General features: G+C 62.6%; 3 protein-coding genes across 3 annotated transcripts in view; 1 reads left to right on the top strand and 2 right to left on the bottom strand.

The window, feature by feature from the left end:
• Positions 1–169: 169 nt before the first annotated feature.
• On the top strand, positions 170–10,785 carry SMYD4 (SET and MYND domain containing 4). Its single transcript, XM_087702903.1, has 9 exons — positions 170–283; positions 2,119–2,208; positions 3,668–4,781; positions 4,876–5,058; positions 6,277–6,437; positions 6,561–6,693; positions 9,019–9,135; positions 9,689–9,812; positions 10,364–10,785. Exons 2-9 carry the CDS (start codon positions 2,152–2,154, stop codon positions 10,575–10,577), a joined length of 2,103 nt encoding a protein of 700 aa, XP_087559029.1. The 5' UTR covers positions 170–283; positions 2,119–2,151; the 3' UTR covers positions 10,578–10,785.
• A 114-nt stretch (positions 10,786–10,899) lies between these two features.
• Positions 10,900–16,087, bottom strand: SERPINF1 (serpin family F member 1). Its single transcript, XM_087702908.1, is given in 9 exon segments — positions 10,900–11,268; positions 11,543–11,753; positions 12,073–12,215; positions 12,317–12,385; positions 12,388–12,519; positions 12,640–12,795; positions 12,900–13,101; positions 13,321–13,415; positions 16,026–16,087. Coding segments are annotated over 8 exon segments (1,260 nt in total). The 5' UTR covers positions 13,408–13,415; positions 16,026–16,087; the 3' UTR covers positions 10,900–11,008.
• Positions 16,088–18,606: 2,519 nt separating this feature from the next.
• Positions 18,607–19,971, bottom strand: part of SERPINF2 (serpin family F member 2) — a 3,402-nt gene continuing 2,037 nt past the window's right edge. Inside the window, 3 exon segments of the mRNA XM_087702892.1 lie at positions 18,607–19,183; positions 19,452–19,497; positions 19,499–19,771. Coding sequence (XP_087559018.1) covers positions 18,846–19,183; positions 19,452–19,497; positions 19,499–19,771 — 657 coding nt within the window. The 3' untranslated portion in view covers positions 18,607–18,845.

Genomic DNA, 19,971 nt, shown 5'->3' with positions numbered 1-19,971 from the left:
CGGTCGCCCCGGGAGACGCTCCGCCTGGCCACGCCCCTCCTCCGGTGAGCCCCGCCCCCCTCAGCCCCCTCCCCCTTTGCCTCGCCCCCCCCCCACTGACTCTCTCTTCCCCCCCCCCCCCAGGACCCCCGAAGAGGAGGAGGAGGCGGGGGGCTGCCTGCGCCGCCTGGCCCGCCGCCTCTCGGTGCGGAAGGAGCCCCGGCTGGCCGAGCCCTGCAGGCAGGAGGGCAACCGGCGGTTCCGGGCAGGGGAGCACCGGGCGGCCGCCGCCCTCTACTCCAGGGTAAGAGGGGGCTGCAGGAGGGGGAGCCCCGTCACTTGGCCGCCACGGGGTTCGCTTAGCGACCGTGGCGGAGGAGGAGGAGGACCTCCTGGCCTGACGAATGGAAATCCTGGTGCCCCTGGCGGTGGCCAGTCACGGGGTGCCTGTGCCGGTGACCCTCGACTTACAACGGGTCACTCCGTGGTCGTTAACAGTTACCCTCCGCCCTGAGGAAAGAGGGCCGCTTTCCACCCACCCACCCCGCTGCCTTCCCGGCCGTTGTTTGATCAAAATTCAGACGCTTGGCCACTGACTCCTACTTATGACGGTTGCAAAGTTCTAGCGTCACTTGATCCCTTTTGCGACCTCCTTATAACCAAACTCCGTGGGAAAAGCAGATACACTTAAAGGCTGCATTAACTGCAGTGATGCACTGGGCAGGAAAAGTCATAAAATGGGACAAATTCAGCTAATTGTCTCCCTTAGCAGCAGAGATGTTGGGCTCAATTGTGGTCCTAAGTCGAGGACTGCTGATACCAGACTCCACCCATAAGTAACTATTTGATTGCTGGGCCACAAAGAACGCTGTTGTTGTTGTTGTCGTCTTCATCTGAGTGCAAACGTTTTGGGAGCCTCGGTCCAAGGCGAAGGGCAGACCCCATGCAGTGGGCCTCCCCTGCCACTCATGGAGTGGAGACCCCTACCATCTAGCCATGGATCTTACTCTAGGCCCCCGGGGGGGGGGGTTCAAACCCACGGCCTCATGGCGGCGTCACATGGCGTATCAGGACTTCCCCTTCACTAAACGGGGGTGAGGGTGGCAGCGCGTGACGCACCTGGCCATGGGGGGGGGGGAGTTTGGGAGCCCTGCTCTGGACCCTGCCCCAATTGCGTGTAGGGCCACAGCCATGACAAACCCAGATGAAGGGAGCCTGACCTCTGCCATTCCTGTGGGTGGGAGGGGGTCAGTGGGGGTCAGGCCCCGAGAATGAAGAAAGACACACATGGTAACTTCTGGGCGTTTTCCTTTATTCTTCCTCACCCGTTGACAGAATCCTGCTAGTCTGAAGCAACTACATTGGTACCCTCCGTGTTTTGTCATGAATTGGTTCTGGGACAATTACCCAAAATGATGAGTACCAAACAAATTTGCCCCATGGGGGATAACAGTGACTCACAAGGCAACCGACACCAACACGGTTTAGCTTGTGCGTTGAGGACGGGGACCAAATTTTCACATCCGAACGTGTTGAGCATCAAATCTGATGGTTTTCGAAGCTGCTGGGAACCAAAGTCCCCCTGTGGTTGCATCTCTGTGGACACCCCCTGAGAATTGCTAGGGGGGGGGGCTGCCTTTAACCCTCTCTCTCCCATCAGACTTTCTAAGACTTAAGTTTCGCTTTCTCCACTTTCTGGAATTAATGTTATTTGTTTCTTCAGTGCGCTGTTCCTGACCAGGTTGAAGGTGTGTTTGACTCCCAGGATTCCCCAGCCAGCATCCTGGGAGTTGAAGTCCACCCATCTTCAACTTGCCAAGGGGGAGAAACATGGCTTTAACCTAGTTGCTGCCCATCTTGCCATGGGGCAGCTCTGGGTAGCTTACGATAGGAAAACGGGGGGGGGTGAAAATGGTGAAGCTAACGTTAGCAAAGGAATGAGGCAATAAAAAGAAAGAATACAAGTACAATAATATGAATTAGAAGATGGTCGGAGGGGGAGTGGGAAGTGCAGGAGGGGGGGGAGTGCAGCCCCTCCCTCTGGGAATCCAGGCTGCCTCCCACAACTGTGTGGCCGACCTGAGCTGTGAAAGGCTGATGCCGCCTGTGCCAGCTGCCCTCTGCCTTTGGTTCTTGCAGGCCTTGTGCCACGCGGATGCTGGCAGCCCAGAAATGGCCGTCTGTTACGCCAACCGCTCTGCGGCCCTTTTCCACCTGGGTCAGTTTGAGGTGAGTTTAATCAGTTGCTTTTGCTCCGCGTCGGAAGTGCTTCCCCCCCCAGAAGCACGAGGGGTTCCCCCAGCCCTTCTGCTTCCAAGGGGCGGCTGCAGGAAGGAGCCTTTCCAGGTCAGCTGCCCCCTCAGTCGCTGGCTCTTCGCAGTCAGTGCCATGAACTGGTGGGGGGGGGAGAGATGGGAGGGGGGGGATGCTCAGAGGACAGTTCACTGCGACTCTCAGGGAGGAAGAGCTCCAAGGGCCGGGAACAGAGGGCAAAACCTACCCTTGCTTGAATCTGATTGGACGGGGGGGGGGAGGCAACTAAGCGAGAGGAAAATTAGGCTTGGGGGGACTTGGGCCCCCCCAGATCTTCTGTTCTGGCTGTGCACTACTGCAGAGGTCCCCCAACCTTCCTGGCCTGGTGGACGGGCGTGTGTGTGTGTGTGTGTGATTTTGCACAAGTAGCAGGCAAGTGTGTGTGTTCTCCCCCACTGCTGGCACAAGTGGGGACACGCATGCATTCCCATCGGCCGCTTTGGGCAGCCTGGTTCTGAAGAGCTCCTGGCCCGGTCGTGGGCTGCAGCCGGGGGAGCCCCTGACCCCCTGCCATCCCCTCGACCTTCAGCCAGCTCTGCCTTTCTCATCCACCGGAGGGAAGGCTGGGTCTTCGCCAGGGGCTGAAGCTGCGGCAGGTCTCGGGATCTGGTTTTCCGTGGCCCTGAGAGGATGCTCCCTCGGCAGCCTTTCCCCACCTCAGCAGCCTGAAGATGGGTGGACTTCAACTCCCAGAGGGCCCCAGGCACCCAGGCCACCCACGGGGGGGGGGGGTTTCACTGGCGGCAGGGGGGGGCCAGCAGGGATCCTCTGCAGACAGACATGCGGGGGGGGGAGCTGAGCAGGGCCCCCCCCTTGGGGAAGGTGGGGGTGGGAGCTCATATCCGGTCCACTGGGCCTGGGAGGGGGGGGGGAGTGAAGGAAATTACAGGCCCACAGCTGGGACCAGAATTATCTCTGCTAAGCAAGGCAGTTGTTAAGTAAATTGCACCCATTTTGCAACGCTTTTTTTGCCACAGTTGTTAAGTGAATCACACATCATTAAATAAATCCAGCTGCCCCCGCTGGCTTTCCTTGCCGGAAGTCATGTGACTGGTGTGGGGGGGGGGATCCCAACAGTTGCGTGAGCCCTGATTTCCCCTTTTTTTGTGTGTGCCAATGTGAGTCACACACAAGGGGTTTTAAGCCACGACCTTGTGCCTGTTAGTGGGGCAAAGGAGACAGGCCCAGCAGAAGCCGCCCGGGCCTCGCCCTGCCTGCCAGCCTCCCACCCCCCCTCCAGGCCCATTCCTCCCTCCGACAAGGGTGGGGGGGGCTAGAGGAGGAAGCCAGGCATTCCACACACACCCCGATGGCCGAGCGAGGGGGCATCTGGGGTGAAGGCCCCTCTGGGAAACACCTGACTTCCTCTCTGCAGGTCTGCCTGGAGGACATTGGACGGGCGCAGCAGGCGGGGAGCTGCCCAGAGAAGCTGCTGCCCAAGATCCGGCTGCGCAGGGCCGAGTGCCTGCTGTCTCTGGGCCGGCTGCAGGAAGCGGCAGGCGCCCTCCACAGCCTCCAGGAGAGCCTCTCCGCGGACCAGAGCCCGGAGGCTGCCCGTCATCGGGCGCTGCTGGGCCGGCTGGACCAGCTGCGGGGCGGAGCCGGGGAGGGGAGCGGGGCCTCCCTTCGCCCGGCTGCTGGGCCTGGCCAGGCTCCACCGGACCCGGAGCCCTGGGAGGAGAGCGGCCGTGTCTCTGGCACCTCGGTGGCCGTGAGCCTGGGCTTTTCCAGCCGCAAAGGCCGCCACTTGGTTGCTGCCGAGGACCTTCCTCCTGGGAAGCTGCTAGTCAGGGAAGCGGCCTTCGCCAGCGTCCTCTGTCCTGGGCAGAGCCTCCTGCTGCAGGGGACCCTCCTGGCGCTGCAGGACGGCCGGCTGGCCAACCCCGACCTCCACTGCCACCACTGCCTGCGCCCGCTGCTGGCCTCTGTGCCCTGCCGAGGGTGCAGCTACAGCAGGTACTGCGGCCCTGCCTGTGCCCAGCTGGCGTGGAGTGGCTACCACTGGGCGGAATGTGCCCTCGGGGGGCTGCTGCTGGCACTGGGCGTCTTCTGCCATGTGGCCTTCCGGACCGTGCTGGTGGCCGGCTTCGCCCAGGTGAAGGCCTTGGTCACCCAGTCTCAGCAGGGGGGGCCCCCAGCCGCGGCCACGGAGAAGGACGCCCGGCCCATCCCTGGCTGTGAGGCCGACGGACGGTACAGCGGCTCCTACCGGGCCATCTTCAGCCTTCTGCCGCACACGGAGCGCCACAGCCCCGGCCACAGGTTCCTCTGCGGGCTGAGCGTGGCAGCCTTGTGCGAGGCGCTGGAGGACGCCGGCCTGGAGGCCTGGATTGCGGTGGGGGCCACGAAGGAAGAGCCGGGGGCTGCGGAGGAGGAGGAGGAGGAGGGGAGCCCCCCCACCGCGCTGGAGGTCTTGGGGGAGGCGATGCTGCGTCACGTCCTGCAGCTGCAGTGCAACGGCCAGGCTGTGACCACTCTGCGCCCGTCAGGTCAGTGGAGGCGGCGGAGGTGTACTCTCTCCCAGGGGAAGCCGGGGCTGCGGGGGTCAAGCGGGCAGCTCCAGTTCTGCTCTTTTCTTCCCAGGGCCCGAAGACGGGCTGGTGGCCGGCAGTGGGCAGGTGCGCTTGGCCACGGGCTTCTTCCCCGCCCTCAGCCTGCTGAACCACTCCTGCGACCCCAACACCAGCGTGTCCTTCGCCGGCTGCACCGCGGAGGTCAGGGCCCTGCGCCCCATCCCTCGCGGGCAGGAGCTGCTCCACTGCTACGGTGAGTGAGCGGTGCCGGAACCGAGGCCCCCGTGGCTCAGGCCCCCACTGTGGTGGGGAAGCTGTTGGGACTCTGAAGGGCCTTCTCTTCCCCCTTTATCCTGGGGGGGGGGTTTGACGCAGGGAGGGGGGGGCTGGTCTGAGGCTTCCGTTAAGCTCTTGGCTGAAGGGCCCCCTGGACGTCCTTCAGTCATTCTGATTGGACTGGACGGCTGTCCTCTCGCCTGCGGGGGGCTCTGGGCAGTGTCCGTAATTGAAACACACGCTGGACAACGGTTGAAGCCAACAGAAAACTGAAAGCCAATTATGGTGATAATAATAACAACAAGAATCAGCGCAACCACCACCAACGTACAGAAAAATTGCTGCAGGCTGTGAAAACGGAGAACAGCATAAAAACAACAGAAACAAAGGCAGAATAGAAGGAAAAACAGCCGGATAGCAGATTAAATAGATGGAAAACCAAAGCTTTGCATGGACAGCACTTGAAAGACATGGAAGGAAATCGCAGCAAAAAAAGGAGAGAGCGGATTTCCCAGCTGATGCAAAGCAGCCTGTGGAGCGACAGATGTGTATCGTGCCGGCATTAGGAGCGGCCGTTCTCCAGATGTGGGTTGACCACCCTCTGCTCTGCCTCTCCAGTTGAAATTGGGCCCCAGTGGGTGATAAATGCTGCCCTCCTCCCGACGGTTATAATGCTGCAGCTGCCACCCCCGGAGGGATTTTCCTACCTGGCAAATGGATGGGATTTTTTTCCTCTTGGGGGGGGGGGAGATAGGAGGTACTGATTATTTTTAACGGTAAATTGTGGGTGAGGAGCAAACTGTGGCCCTAAAATTGGAATATTGGAATTCCTGGCGTTATTCCCTGCTTCCATTTATTTATTAACGTATCTATGAGGGAAATTTACGTGGCTCCCCAATTCCCCCAATTCATGGCGACTCTGGGCAGCTTACAGAAACACCAATAAAGACCCCAATCATCCCTCATCTACACACACACAGACCCCGGTGACAAGAACCAGGGCAGCCGCTTGGTGGGCTCCGTATCCTCCAGGGGCCCCCAGGCTCATCACCAGAAACCCCACCCCACCCCTCAGGGCCTTTTGGAAAGCGGGGTGTCCAGGGTCAGCCGCGCAGGGAGGGAGCCGGGATGGAGCTTTTCACCAGAAAACAGCTGAGCCGAATCCCCTTCTCCCCCCCCCCCCCGTTTCCTGCAGGGCCCCACAGGTGCCGGATGGGGGCTGCCGAGAGGCGCAGGCGTCTCCTGGCTCAGTACTTCTTTGAGTGCCGCTGTCAGGCCTGCCTGGAGGAGCTGCAGCCCAGCGAGGCCCCCGAGGCCGCCCTCTTCCTCTGCCCGGCCTGCCAGAGGCCCATGCAGGTAAGTCTGCCCGGAGGCAGCTGCGAAGCCCCCCCCGCCCACCCCCTGTGGGCCCAGGCGTGCTGGGTGCCGTCGGAAGCGCCTGGCCAGGGCCCGTCCCCCATGTGTCCCTGGTCTTTCTAGGGGGGAGGCACCCTCCGCTGCTCAGGTGAGACCTGTGGCCGCCTGGTCCCCGAGGAGGACTTCCACCGCCGGCTGCTCCGCCTTCAGTGCCTGACCCAGTCGGCCGAGGAGCTCCTGGAGCACGGCCAGCCGGGTGAGCGTCCCCCCCTCCCCCCCCGTGTCCTGGTGCCCTTTCAGCAGGCAGGAAGGATTCCCGCGAGGGGCTCCGGGGCGCCCAGGAGAAGGTGGCCCCACGTGTCTCTCTCTCTCTCTCTCTCTCTCTCTCTCTATAAGTTACTCTTATAGCAAACGTCCCTAATGCTCCTTCCTTCTCCCACCTCCCCCATCACAACACCCCTGTGAGGTTGGCTGGGCTAAGAGGGAGGGTCGCCCCGCCGGCTTTCCTGCCTAAGGTGAACGGAGGGGGGCCTTGGTGCCCTCTCTCTCCTGGGTGGTTTCCTTGCAGGCGCTTCAATTTGGGTAACCTCTTCAGTGCACTGATGTTGTTACCTAGTTGGGTCCTGAAACGTCTCCAAAACTTCTGCCAAGCTGAGAGAGCACCAAGGAGGCCTCGGTTCCCCCTTGAGCCAGAAACCTTCTCTTCTGCCAGCTAAGCTGGTCAGGAGCTCCTGATTTCCGGCTACCTATCCTGCTGCCTTCACCACCAGCCGGTCATACGTAGATTTTATTTACTTCGCTTTATTAAACATTTATGTGGATTATTTGCGTAAGCAAGTGATGGGGGCTGCGGTGGATTTCTTTCTCCAATGCTTTTTTAAAAAGGCCCAAAGCTTTGTCTGAGGGGGGGGAGCCCTCCCTTCGCCTCCCCAAAGGCCCCTCAGCCCCACTCCAGGCTGCAGGAGGCAACAGGGAGGGCCGGGCGCCCCCTCTGGGCCAGGGGGCCTTCCAGAGTCTTTGGCGAGAGGAAAAAGCCCCAAATCCTGACTCCATTGGAGGAGCAGAGACCCCACCGCCTGGGGAAAGAAGGCTGGGGGGGGCCTGGGGGGCCTCCCTCCGGATCGGTGGGGAGGGCTGCCCCAGGAACGCTGCCTGCAGCCTCTCAAGCAAAGGGACCCCCTCCCCCACCCCCAAGGAAGGCCAGGCGTGATGCATAGGGTGGGTGGGGGGGGGGCTCTCTGGGCGTATGCTGACTGCCTCTTGGGGTCCAGAATGCCTGGGAGGGTGCAGCGTCCAGAGGGGCCGAGGGCAGGCGTGTCAGCAGTGGCCAGCCGAGCCAGGGCTCTTGTGGGTGGGCAGGGGTGCCCGTGCCAGCGTGCCCAGGCAGCTGCTTCCAACGGAAACGCCTGGGTTGCACCTGCTGCCCCCAGGTACCAGCTTAGCCTCCTTTGCCAGAGTTTCTGCACGCAGCAGCTGCCACTCACCTTGCAGGGGGTGGAGAACATTTTCCCTTCAGAGCCCCCCCCCCCTTACTTCCCTCTGCTGAGAGGGGGGGGGTTCGCCTTGGGCCTCTGCAGGGGCAGCTCTTTGCCTTCAGCCTCCGGGCCCCTCGCAACGTCCTGCCTCCTGCAGAGTCTTCCAGGGGACCCATCGGCTCTTGCCCAGCCGGGAAGCCTGGAGCCCCCTCCCCAGCCCCCCACCCATGGCGTCTCCTAGGGAGGAGGGGGGAGCTGTTAAAGGAAGGCGGGCGGCAGCAGGAGGGCCTTGCAACCCCCTCGCTCTTTGGGGTTCAAATCTCACCGGCTCAGGGTTGACTCAGCCTTCCATCCTTCCGAGGTGGGTAAAATGAGGACCCGGATTGTTGTTGGGGGCAATATGCTGACTCTCTGTAAACCGCTTAGAGAGGGCTGAAAGCCCTATGAAGCGGTATATAAGTCTAACTGCTATTGCTATATTGCTATTGCTTTCCCCAAACAGGTGGGAAGGGCAGAGTTATCATCCCGGGGAGATCATGGGACAGCACGCCCCCTCAAACACGCACACAGACCCTGGGTGGCCCCCGGACACCTCCCTGCCCTGGGAATGGCCGTGCTCCGTGTCCCCCCTCCTCTCCCAAGAGCCGTAAGGGGAGCAGCCTTCAGCCACGGACCTCCTGCTCTGCCTGCAAGGCTTCCAGGGTCTCTCCACCCCCTTTGAATTCTTCCCCGGGACGAGTTCTATTCCCTGCAGGCTAAACAGTGGCACCAGAAGAGCTTCAGTTTCCCACGCAGGCCCCGTGGGAAGGCTGGGTGGCAGTGGGGGATGGGCAGGGGAGAAGGTGGGGGACAGCCCCCCCCCCCAGCTGATGTCATAGACGGGCCGAGGGAAGGAATGGAGAGGGGTGCGTCTTTCTCCCCCTCCCCCCTTTTGACTCAGGGCATTTGGCATAACCGGAGACCTTTTGCCCCGGGCCCGTCCGGCTGCCCCGTGGAGGCTGGGGAGCCCTTCCCACTGCCCAGCCCAGATTGGGACGTCCCCGGCTGGCAGCCTCTTGGGATGACCGCTGGCCGGGACGGCCACTCAGGCTCTGCTCCCCTTCCAGGTCAGGCCCTGCAGCTGCTGCAGAAATGCCGGCTGGACGCCGAGAGCTTCCTGTCTCCAGCGCACCTGAGGAGGGGCGAGATCGAGGACCGCCTGGCCCAGGTGCACGCGGCAACAGGTACGAGGCCCCCCGGGCTCCCTCTGCTCCTCCCCGAGGCTGCCGGGAGGGAGCCCTTCACTTGCCACCGCCCGTGGGGGGAGGGTTTTGGTGGTTAAACAAGGCGGCTGCTCAAATGGGCCGCCAGATTTCACGAACGGTTTTGCCGTGGATGTTAAGCAGGTCACTTAATATTTTCGGCTGTTAAGTGAATTGTGGGGTAATTAAGCGGATCCCGCTTGCCCCATTAACTAGCCTGCGGGAAGCCAATTTAGGAAGGGGGCAAATGGCAGCCAGACGATCCCGGGAGACACTCCAAGCATCGTAAGTACACGCCTGTTGCCCAGACTTCCATCATGTGACGGTCGTAAGTGTCAGGATTGGTCGGAAGTCCCGTTTTCCAATGTCTTCGTAGCTTCAGATGGCTGGGCTAAAGGAAGGGAGGCAGGTCCAGGACCCCCTGGGGGTGGGAGTCCCTTTGGCTGGCTGTGTAACCAACCCTTTGAGTAAGGAAGTAGGACCCCCGTCCCCTGTCCCCCTCCTTGGCTCAGGGCCTCCCTTTCCTTTGGCCCAGGCAGGTGGCAGGAGGCGGCCGGGCACCTGCGCAGGAGCATCCAGGCCGTGGAGGCCCATTTCGGCAGTGCCAGCATGGAAGCTGGCCAGGAAGTCTTCAAACTGGCCCAGGTCCTCTTCAATGGGTGAGCACGCTGCCCCCTCCCCGGCCCTTGGGGAGGGGCTCCCCCTGGCTGGCTTCTGGGGCTGTGGGTTTACACTGGGGTGTTTGGGAAGAGAAAACAGCTGGGGAAGGACCCATTCCCTCCCCCCTCCGCCCCCCCTCCCCCACGCTTCCCCCTCCCTTCCTGGCTCCTGCCTTGGGAGGGGGGGCTGAGCTCCCCCCCCCTCCATCCCTCCTTGAAACCCGAGCTCTCCTCTTCCCGGGAACTGGCTGTTCAGACTGTGGCAGGGGAGCCTCCCTTGACTGTTTACATTGCAAAGGTCCAAAGGGGAATTCGGCCATCTGAGGACGGGGCCCTGGCTGTGATGCTCCTTCCCGGCCCATCCCCACCTCCCTTCTGAGCTCCCCCACCCCCCCAAATGTGAAATCAGCCCCCACCGGCCAGGTGCAGCTGGCCAGGGGGGGGCTCCCTGGTGCCTGCCCTGGGGGGCCCATCGGGTGCAGGGGAGGGGGGGCTCCGGGGGTTTGGCTCTGTTAACCTTTTCTCCCTCTGCCGGGGGGGGGGGCTGCCAGGCGCTTGGCCTCCGAAGCCTTGCAGGCCGTCCGGAGGGCCGAGGCAATTTTACGGGTGCACCTGGGCACAGAGAGCGATCAGCTGCAGGAGCTGCGAGAGATGAGGACCTGCCTGGAGGGGCTGCTCCCAACCGCCCCCACAGCAGCAGCAGCCCAGCTGCCGGGAGAGGATGCCCCGGTGGGCCTTGGAAACCCCCCTCCGGCCGCCCTCTAAGGGGCCAAAGCAAGAAGTCGCCAGACCCCGTGCAGAGGGGGCCGCCTTGGGCTCAGGCTGGCTGACGGACCCGGGAGGGACCAAGATCTTCTGCGGATCCATCGGCCTCACCACCCACGAAGCCTTGCCAGGATGCCTGGATCTGTGCCAGACTCAGGGCGCCACTGGCCGGGAGGAAAAGCGGCTGCTGCGGTTGTTGACTCGGCTGAGGGGGCCTTGACGGGTGACGGGAAGAGCCTTTCCATTCTTCTCCCCCCCTCCGCTCTTTCTCCCCCATCGTTTCTCCATCGGCCGGAGGTCGAAGAAGCCGCTTGGGAGGCTCTTAAGGCAGAAGCTCCTTTATTGGACCACGGAAGCAAAACCAGCTGCGGGACACAGTCAAGGACACCCCCTGCCCTTTGCTCCTGCGCCTGGGGGGCCCCGGGAGCTCTCTAGGCCTGCTGAGGGTCGAGGATCTTCCCGATGAAGAGGAGGGTGCCGGTGTCGTTGTCGTAGAGCACAAAGAGGAAGGGCCTCTCCAGGGTGTAGACGATGGGGAAGTTCAGCCGAGCGGCTTCCGTCTCCGAGGGAAACACGGCGCTGGCCCCGTCTTCCCCCAGCTCCAAGGCCACCTTGTGGTGCGCGTGGGAGAGCCGGAGGGCCTTGGCGGAGATCTTGCCCAGGTTCGGCGTGGAGAAGAGAGCCTGGAGCCCTGCGGACCAGGAAGGGGCGTTACCACCCGGTTGCCGCCTCTCCCCTCCCCCCCCACCGAGGCCCGGAGGCAGACTAGTGTTCCCTGCCACGGCTAAGAGGGAGCCCCCTGTTCAGTCCCCCCCCCGGGACGAATGGCTCTCAACCATTGCCGTGGCCCCTGTGGTGAAGAGCAGCCGTTCGCGGACCCCCTCATCCCGTGGAAGGACCGGCCTGTGGCCAGACCCACGGAGGAACACCCCCCCCCGGCCAAAGGACCCCCACGGGACACGTACTCATTTCCTTAAGCGCCTCCCCCAGCTTCGTCTCGGTCACCAGCCTCAGCCGCGGAACGCTCAGCGCAGCCTGGACGGTCTTGAGCTGCTTGTCGATGTCGTGGACGAACTCGGCGGTCAGGCTCTCCTCGATGAGGGTGAAGTTCTGGGTGAGGGTCTCAGGCAGGAAGAACATGATGCTGAGCCCTCCGGCCAGGGGCAGCTGAGCGATCTACAAGCGGAAGGGGGAGTGGGCGGGGGAGGAGCCGGCTTGGCACCCCCAGGAGGGGAAGGGGAGGGTGCCGGCCCCTCTCGGTTGGGGGAGGTTAGTTGCTGCCCCTCCAGTGGGCAGGCTCCCCACTGAGGGAGGGGCTGCGCTGCAGGGGGTGCCCAAGGTCCAGATGTCATCGGAGCAGGTGGCTGCCCCAGACACAGCAGCTGTTTGCTGGGCTGAGGAGTCCCAGGGTTGCTGTGGGAAGGGGCAAAGTGGCCAGAGAAGCCCCCAGGCAGCCGTGTTTCCCAGGTCCCATCCTCCCCTCCCGTCCGCTGACCTTGCAGCTGAGCTCAGAGTCAAAGCCGTATTTCAGGATGGCTCTGGGGGCCGACATCATGGGCACCCGAGTGCTTCGCCCTTCCTCCAGGTGGAAATCCTGAAGCTTGGTCAGCTTGGGGTCAAACCTGGTGGCCCACTGCCCTGTGGCCGGAGGGGAAGGAAAGGCCGAGTGGAGGACGCTCTCCCTTTGGACGACGCCTCCTTCCCCTCCCCTCCGGCCTTCCCCAGGCGGGCGGGCGTACCTTTGAAAGAGGCGGCCCCCAGCAGGAGGATGCTGAGCCCAACGGGGATCTCCCCCAGGAATCGGACGACTTTCCCCCCGTCCGCTGCTGCACCCACTGGTTGATCTCCTGCAGATCTGCCCGGGCGTTTCCGCTGAGCACTCGCGGCCGGAAGCTGTAGGATTTCTCCAGCTCGTTCACAAAGGCCATTCTCATTCTCAACTCTGGGTGGGGAGAGAGAGCGCCCGGTTGAGGCCTCGAGGGGGGCTCTTCTGCCAGGGGCCGAGTTGTGGCGCCCACCCTCCCAGCCCCCACCCCCACCCCCGGAGGCCCAGCAGCTTTACTTCTCTCCATCACCAGGCGGGAGACGGTCTTCAGACCCTTGCTGGGGGCACCGATGCTGCCCAGGAGCCCCTTGTAGGTGCTGTGCAGGTTGGCCTTGTCCAGCGTGTCGTAGAAAAGGGCCCGCGAGATCACGTCCTCCGTCCGCTCGCCCGCACCTGCCGGCCACACACAGAGAGGGAGGGAGAGGGGGGGGCAGCCTGTTAGGGTCCCCTCAGGGGGCGATCTTGGCCCCGGGCAGCACCACCGGAGGGCAGCTCACCCAGCGAGAGGGCCGAGAGGGCTGTGGCGAGGCTGAAGGGGGAGAGCAGGACGTTGGCCGAGGGGCTCTGGCCGGACTGCTGGCGAAAGAGGGCGTAGCCAAAGTTTGAGACAGCGGCGGCCAGTTTGTTGACGGGGCTCCTGTAGAAGGGATCCTCCTCCTCCTCCTCCTCCTGCCCAGCTTCCCTGGGGGGCTCCGGCTCCTTTAAGAGAGGGGCAGGGCGCTCGCTTAGGGTGGCCCCATCACAGCAGCCCCGGGGGGGTGGTGGGGGGCTTTCTTTCTGCTGGGGGAGTCAGGGCAGCCTGTGAAGTGGCCCACCCCTGGGTGCCTGGCGAGTGGGAATCCCTCAAGGCCACCCAGCCACCCCCAGCCTGAACCGAAGGCCGCTCCATGCAGTTTGGGTGGGGGTGGCCCAACTGACCTGGGGGCTGCTTGCAGGGCTGACGTCTTGGCTTTGGCAGGAGACGGCCAGGGCGGCCAGCCCCAGGAGGACCACCAGGGCTTTCATGGCGGGACCTGTGGGGGCAGAAGGAGGAGGAGGAGGAGGGACGGACAGACAGACGGACGACAGAGTCCCTCCCGCAAGGCGAGAGGGGCGGCCAGGGGGAGCTCTCTGAAGAAATCCTTGGGCAAAGGCCCCGACTGAGGCCCCCTCTGGGAAGGGTCTCCGCCCTCCAGGCCACACTGGTCCCGGGGGGCCTCTTCCGAGAAGGCAGCTGGGCTTTCTTGGGTTTTTGTTTCCCTTGAAAATGTTCCCCATCTCAGCCAAGAAGCTTCGTCAGTTCTCCCTCCGTCTTCTGGGAGGGGAAGAGGAACCCAGGGGGGCCCAGTTGCCTTCTGGAAGAAGCCCCTCTGGGTCAGGCTCTGCCCCTTTCCCCGGGTTCCCCTGACCCTACGGCCCCTGCGGGCGTCTGCATCATCTTCGGGCCAGGCGCCTCCACGCTTCCTCCCTTAGGCTCCTCCCGCCTCCCCGCCTGGCAGAGTTGCGCCCACTGGCAGCTTGGCGGTTCTTGCAAGCAGCCCCCTCTTGAGCGGCTCTTCTCCGGGGGGGACCCTGGGCCCGAAGCTCAGCTCTTCCTCCTCGACTGGGGGCGGGGGGGGGACCCCAAGCTTTCCCCTGGGAAGCCAGCCAAAAACAGGCGAGGTGGTGGGAGCCTCCTGCCCACAGCAGTGGCCAACCGCCTGTTTTGCCCACTTTGGGAAGAGCCCCCTCCGCCCTCGGCACCTGTGGGCCCAAGAGAGGCCAGCGGTGGGTGCTTTGGGACCCCCGGGGAGCAGAGAGAGAGCGAGAGAGAGAGAGAAGGCTGCTTTTCATGGGGGCCTCCGGGACTCTTATTCCTCCCTTCGGTTTCAATGCCGTTAAGTTGTAAATAAACCTTTAAACTTAGTGGGACCGTATTCAGTTTTGTTCCAGCGGCTGAGCAGGGGGTGTTGAACGTCGCTTGTGCCCCACGTGGCCTTTGTGCTCTTCCCGTCGGCCGCTTAAGCCCCTTCCTCTCCCTCTGAGCAGCAAGCGACGAAATAAACCCACGAGGGGGGGGGGATTTCGGAATTCCACGTTTCCTTCGTCTTGCCGGCTTTTCTCGATGCGGGAAAACGAGTGTCCCACCTCTGCCTCCCTTCAGCCCCAGCTGTGTCCAAGGGGCCCCTGGAGCTTCATTCCACCCGGTGGCCCTCCAAGGCCTTGACCTTAGGGGTCCCTGCACTTCCTCCGTACTGGACTCTGCGGACACGACGCAGGGCTCCACTCCAGGCAGCCGTGGGGGGGGGGGGGGAGGCAGGTTGCAAAGTGCAGGAACGTTTGCATGGGCTAAATTGGGCCCCCGGGGGGGCGTGGGGGGGCTGAACTCTACGTTTGCTGGGTTGGGGTTCTGGGTAGGGGGTTCCCTGGGAAGCCCTGAGCAACCCACCCTTGAGACCTCTTGCTGCTTCCTAGGCCAGGCAGTGTTGGGGGGGGGGCACAGGCCCCGTTTTTCCGGCTGTCGGGGGCTTTTCTGGCCCAGGGAGCAGGTTGCCCGATTTCTGGCTAACATCTGGCCACCAGGGACGAACTGTAAACCGGAGCCAAAGCTCTCCAGGCCTGGCGCCACCAGAATTATGTGGAAACAGCAGAAGCCTGCAATTACGGGAGCCCGTCCTGGGGCAGCCGATCTGCACAAGCTTCCAATTAACTCTGGTGCTGCGTCTCCCGACAGGAGGAGGAGGAGGAGGAGGAGGAGCTGCCTGGAAATCCGGGGGGGGGGGGGAGAGAGACGCAGCCCAAAATAGGCCCTTGTGGCAGATCGGGTTGCTCCGTGGGGGCTTCTCTCGGGGCAGGGAAGGCAGGCCTGGAATTCTGGTTTTGGCCCCATTGCCACCACCAGGCCAGAGTCTCCAGATTTTCCCCCTGGGGTCCCACTGGGTTTGAGTGAGCCTCAACATCTGGGTTCCATTAGCCCAGATGTCGGCAGGCAGCCCACAGAAAGCCAGCCAGGCTCGGCTCTTCCTCCAGACGGCGCCTCCAGAAGGAAGCCTCGGCTCCAGCGGGTGGAGAATTTGGGGGTCCCCAAAACCTATTCGAAGGGCTGCCATGAAGAAGAGGGGGGGGGTGTCACCCTATTCTCCAAAGCCCCTGAGGGCAGAACAAGAAGGAACGGGTAGGGACTCCTCACCCAGGAGGAATTTCCTAGCAGGGAGCTCAGTTACCCAGGGGAACAGCTTCCCTCCAGCAGATGTGGGCGTTTCCATCTGTCTGAAACGGTAGAGGGCCTCCTGCTTGAGCAGGGGGTTGGGCTAGAAGACCTCCAAGGTCCCTTCTACTGTTATTCTGTTAAAAAGACCCGGGGCACCTGAAGGGCAGAGAGGTTGGGAAGGCAGTCTCTTCCACAAGGTGGGCTGTTCAGCTGCAGGGCAGAGGCACCTGCCCCCTTGCCCAGTATGCCAGCTGGGCACCAGAAGGTTTGCCCAGGGACATGGCAGAGATGGGCTGGCTCCTCACCAGCCTGGCTTTGAAGGCCTGAGACTGATGGCTCCCGGCGTTCCTTAGTGCCAGCTCCCTCTCCCTCCCTCCCTCCCTCTCTCTCCCCCCTACACACACGCCTGCACACGCATGGACCCTGGCCTGAGGGAGGCAGAGCCACTCCTTACCTTCACCAGCCGTTTGCTCTCCAGCCGGCCCGCAGGGCGGTGTGCGCAGGGCAGGGGGAGCCTGGCGCTTATAACAGGCGCAGGGACGGCCAGAGGCTTCAGGTTACAGCTTTGTGGGGTCCCTCTTAAAGCAGCCGCCTCCTCTTTCCAGGCTGGCCCTCCGTCAGCCAAGCGAGGGGGTTGGTCAGGATCCAGGGGGTGTTGGGGAGCCAGAAGACGCAGCCCCTCGTGCGCGCTCCAAGTAGTTTCAGTTCAAAGAAGCTGGAACTGGGCCTTGGGCCGTTTCAGTCAGGGCTGGCCTTGCAAAAATGGTAAACCTACTTAGTGAGAAACCGGCTTCTGAAGGCAGAGGAGAGTCCACCGGGGGTCTCCTGCTGTGAGGTGAGAGCCCCTGGCCCAGGGGGCTTCCTGGGGGGCCCTGCACAGAGGGAGCCCGCTGGCCCCCTAGAGGGGGACGGGGGGTTCTGGTTGGGGGGCAGCAGGTGCATCTATTTCCCCATGGAAAACAGCCTCCGGGGCTCTGCAACCCTGCAGAGGAGCCTCTGGCGAGGGGCAAGCAGAATTGCAGGCAGTCCTCCACTTACAACGGCTTATTTAGTGACCAATTGAAAAAAGTGACACTTGGCAGTTTGAACACGCCCCCAGCAGCATCCTCATGTTCATGTGGTCAAAATTCAGGTGTTTGGCAACTGGCTGGTTCTTACGACCGGTGTGGAGGGGGGGGGTGTCCCATGAGCCTCTTTTTGACAAGCAGATTCACTTAACAACCGTGTTACTAACTTCAGTGATTCACAACTGTGGCAAGGAAGGTCATGAAAAGGGGCAAAGCTCCCTTCACAAATGCTCCCCTCCATTGGGACCTTCGGTTGGGGATTCCTCCTTCCTCCAGGGAAGAAGGAGGGCAAAGGCTCCGGCGGTTGAGTAGCCCTGATGGCCTTGGACCCCCTGGCCTTCCGCCTGTCTCCACTGCTTTGATGCCCCCCGTGACGAGGAGGCTCCCTCCTGAGGCTCCCAGGCAGGCAGCGTAGCTGGGGAGCCCAGGACGGGTGGAAGCAGCCACGGAGCCTCTCGGGGGGCCTGGAAGAGGCGGGGGGCTCCCCCAACCTCCACTGATTCAGGCCTTCCTCTGGGGACAGAGCCACACAGGAGAGCCAAATGCCGGGAGGCCATTCCGGCCCCTCTTCTTCGGGGGCAGAGGGGGGGGAAGGGGAGCCCCCTTCTCCTCTCCAAGCAGAGAAGGGGCTTTTGCTGCAGGCCCTCCGCAAAGCCCCCCTCCCCCTGCCGGTCCCAACATCTCAGGCAAAGCCAGCTGGGGCCACAGCCCCCCTTGACCCTCCTGTGAAGGCCAGCGCCCTGTCCAGGCCTCCGGACGGTTGTTTTCCCGGACGCCCCCAGTGGGCGTTGGGACGTGGCTGCCTTCCTCCCCCCAGTGGAAAGGGAAGAGGACCGTCACTCCCAGCACCTTGATCTAGAACAGAGCCGGCTGGGGAATTCTGGGAGTCGAAGCCCACAAGGCCACCAGTTGCCAAGGTCGGAGACCCTGGCCTGGGTGCTGGATCCAATCCAGAGGCGACTCTGCAGCTCCCAGAGGAGATGCTGAAAGGGAGCCAAGTTGGCTTGGCAGCTGCTAGAGGGTCTCCTCGTGGGCTGGAAGGCCTCCGGTCCCTTTGCCCTTCCGGCTCTGGTGCCCTGTGGAAAGCGGGCCCTCCTCCGCCCATCGCCCCCTCCGGCTGGCTGCAAGCAATCCTCCGCTTGCAACCGTTTAGTGACCATTCAAAGTTACAACGGCACTGAAGACAGTCACCAATGACCGTTTCCCACGTGGCCACGGGATAGAAATTCAGACTCTTGGCAACTGACTCGTATTTATGACGGCTGCAGTCCCAGGGTCGTCTGATCCCCTTTTGCGACCTTCTGGCCAGCAAAATCAATGGGGAAACCAGATTCACTTAAGAACAGTGTGACCAACTTCCAGGGATTCATTTAACGACGGTGGCCAGAAGGTTCATGAAAATAGGGCAAACGTCACTTAACAACTGCCATTGCTTAGCCATGGAATGTTGGGCTCGGTGGCTGTAAGTCGAGGACCACCTGTTCTCCCCCCACTTGGCCCCCTTGTTTTGAGAAGTCGGCCTGGCTTTGATGCCGGAGAAGGAAGGAGACGAAGGATATTTGCAGTTTTATTTTGCATTATTTCCTCTACAATTCCCAGTGCTGAGTCTTCCTCTGTGTGTCCCGGCTTCAGCTGTCTGGTCCCAGAGCATCTTCTCCGCTCTCGTGATTTTGGAAGCAGGAAGAGGGGGGGGGGTTCCGAAGGGGGCGATGGTCTCGGATGCTCTGAAGGCATCCTGGCTGACAGCCTGTGTTCCAACCTCACAGGGTTGTGGTGCCATGGCCATCCTATCCTTTTTCAGCCTGAAACGACGGCAGGGGGCGGTGGGGTGGGGGGGCTTTCGAAGGGGGCGGCCCTGTGTGCAACGTGGACTGAGGGGGGGGGCTCCCTGGGCAAAGAGGACTTCGCTCTGACTAAATGGGGGGGGGGACATCCAGCCTGATGCCAAGGAAACCACTGAGAGGGGAAGAGAAATCAAGGTGGGGGGGCCTGCCAGGCCAGATGGGGAGCCCCGCATCTGGCAAGCTGAGGTGCCGGATCCCAACTGCCAGGGCCACCGGTGGCCGAGGGAGGCTCTCCCACCACCTCAGTTTCACGATTGGAATGGGATCCCAGCTGGCAGGGAGAGCCGCTTTGGGTGGGCAGCCATCGGGAGGGTCTTCTGGGAGGCCGGGTTGTCTGGAATGGGGGGGGAGCCCTGTGGCCCTTCAGGGCTTCCAGAGGCGACGCTCGTGATCAAGAGGCGGCCCTTCCTTCTCCCCGAGGGGGTCCTGGCCCGTCTTCTGCCGGGGAGCCCCAGGGCTGGGGTTCCGGATGGTGCCCACGAAGAGGGGGATGCCCGTGACGTCCTCCGTGATCATGAAGATGAAGGGCTGGTCGAGGGAGAAGGCCGAGAAAGAGCGGGAAGCCACCACGCTGGTGGCTGCCGCTGCCTGCACTCCAGCCTCGGCCAGCTCCAGGGCGGCTCGGTGCTGGATGCTGGAGACCACCAGCGGCCCCTCGGCGATGTGGTGGAGGTCTGGGGCAGAGAAGAGCTCTCCGAGACCTGGAGGGGAGAGAGGAACCGCGACTGTAGTGGCAGTAGCCGCTTCCCCATAGCTGAACGGGGGGGGGGGTTGCCCCTCAGGCTCTGTGGCTGGGCAGCCTGTCGGGAGAGGTCCCCCAGCCTCTTGCAGCTTCTCCACGCTGGAGGGACCCAAATGGGGCTTCACCTGCAGAGCCCGCCTGCTCACTTCCTTCCTTTGGGCAGGGGGCTTGGAGCAAGGAGGAGGAGGGGGAGACCCTCTTCCACCCACTGTCTGGGCGTCCCTCACCTAGCCGAGTCAAGGCCCCGTTGAGGTCCACGTGGTCCTCTAAGTTGCAGCTTCGGCATCTTCACCATGGTGGATCTCTCCTTGGGGAACGAGGCCTCCAGACCGAGCTGGAGGACCTCGGACAGAAGCTGAGAGAAGTTCTTCCGCAGGTGGAGCCGGGGGACGATGGCCACGAAGGAGGCGTTGCCCTTAAAGGGAAACTTGGCCACCTGGAGGAAAGAGCGCAGGAGGGTCCGTGAAGGGCAAGACACTCGGCCGTGAGGCTGGGGACAATCATGGGAGCCTGTGGGGTGGTCTCTTCCCTTCCTGTGGGAGCCACGCTCCCGGCAGGGCAAGTAAACAATACCCGGTTATCATGGCTGCCCTTCTGACGTCAGTAAGGTGGGGGGAGCAGTGGGGGACAGGGAGGGGAAGCGAAACCAAGCAGACCATCCCGTGGGAAGCATGTCTCAAGGTCACACTAAACAAAACCATTTTCTAACACCTAATTGGACAGTGACTGGGAACGAGGGGGTTGGCT

The sequence above is a fragment of the Thamnophis sirtalis genome, unplaced genomic scaffold (genome assembly GCF_051295495.1).
Source record: "Thamnophis sirtalis isolate CommonGarterSnake01/CBP01778 unplaced genomic scaffold, rThaSir2_p1.2 scaffold_17, whole genome shotgun sequence".
NCBI classification, from domain to species: domain Eukaryota; kingdom Metazoa; phylum Chordata; class Lepidosauria; order Squamata; family Natricidae; genus Thamnophis; species Thamnophis sirtalis.
The sequence above is the reverse complement of the archived record's forward strand: the minus strand, read 5'-3'. Positions and strand labels throughout refer to the sequence as shown.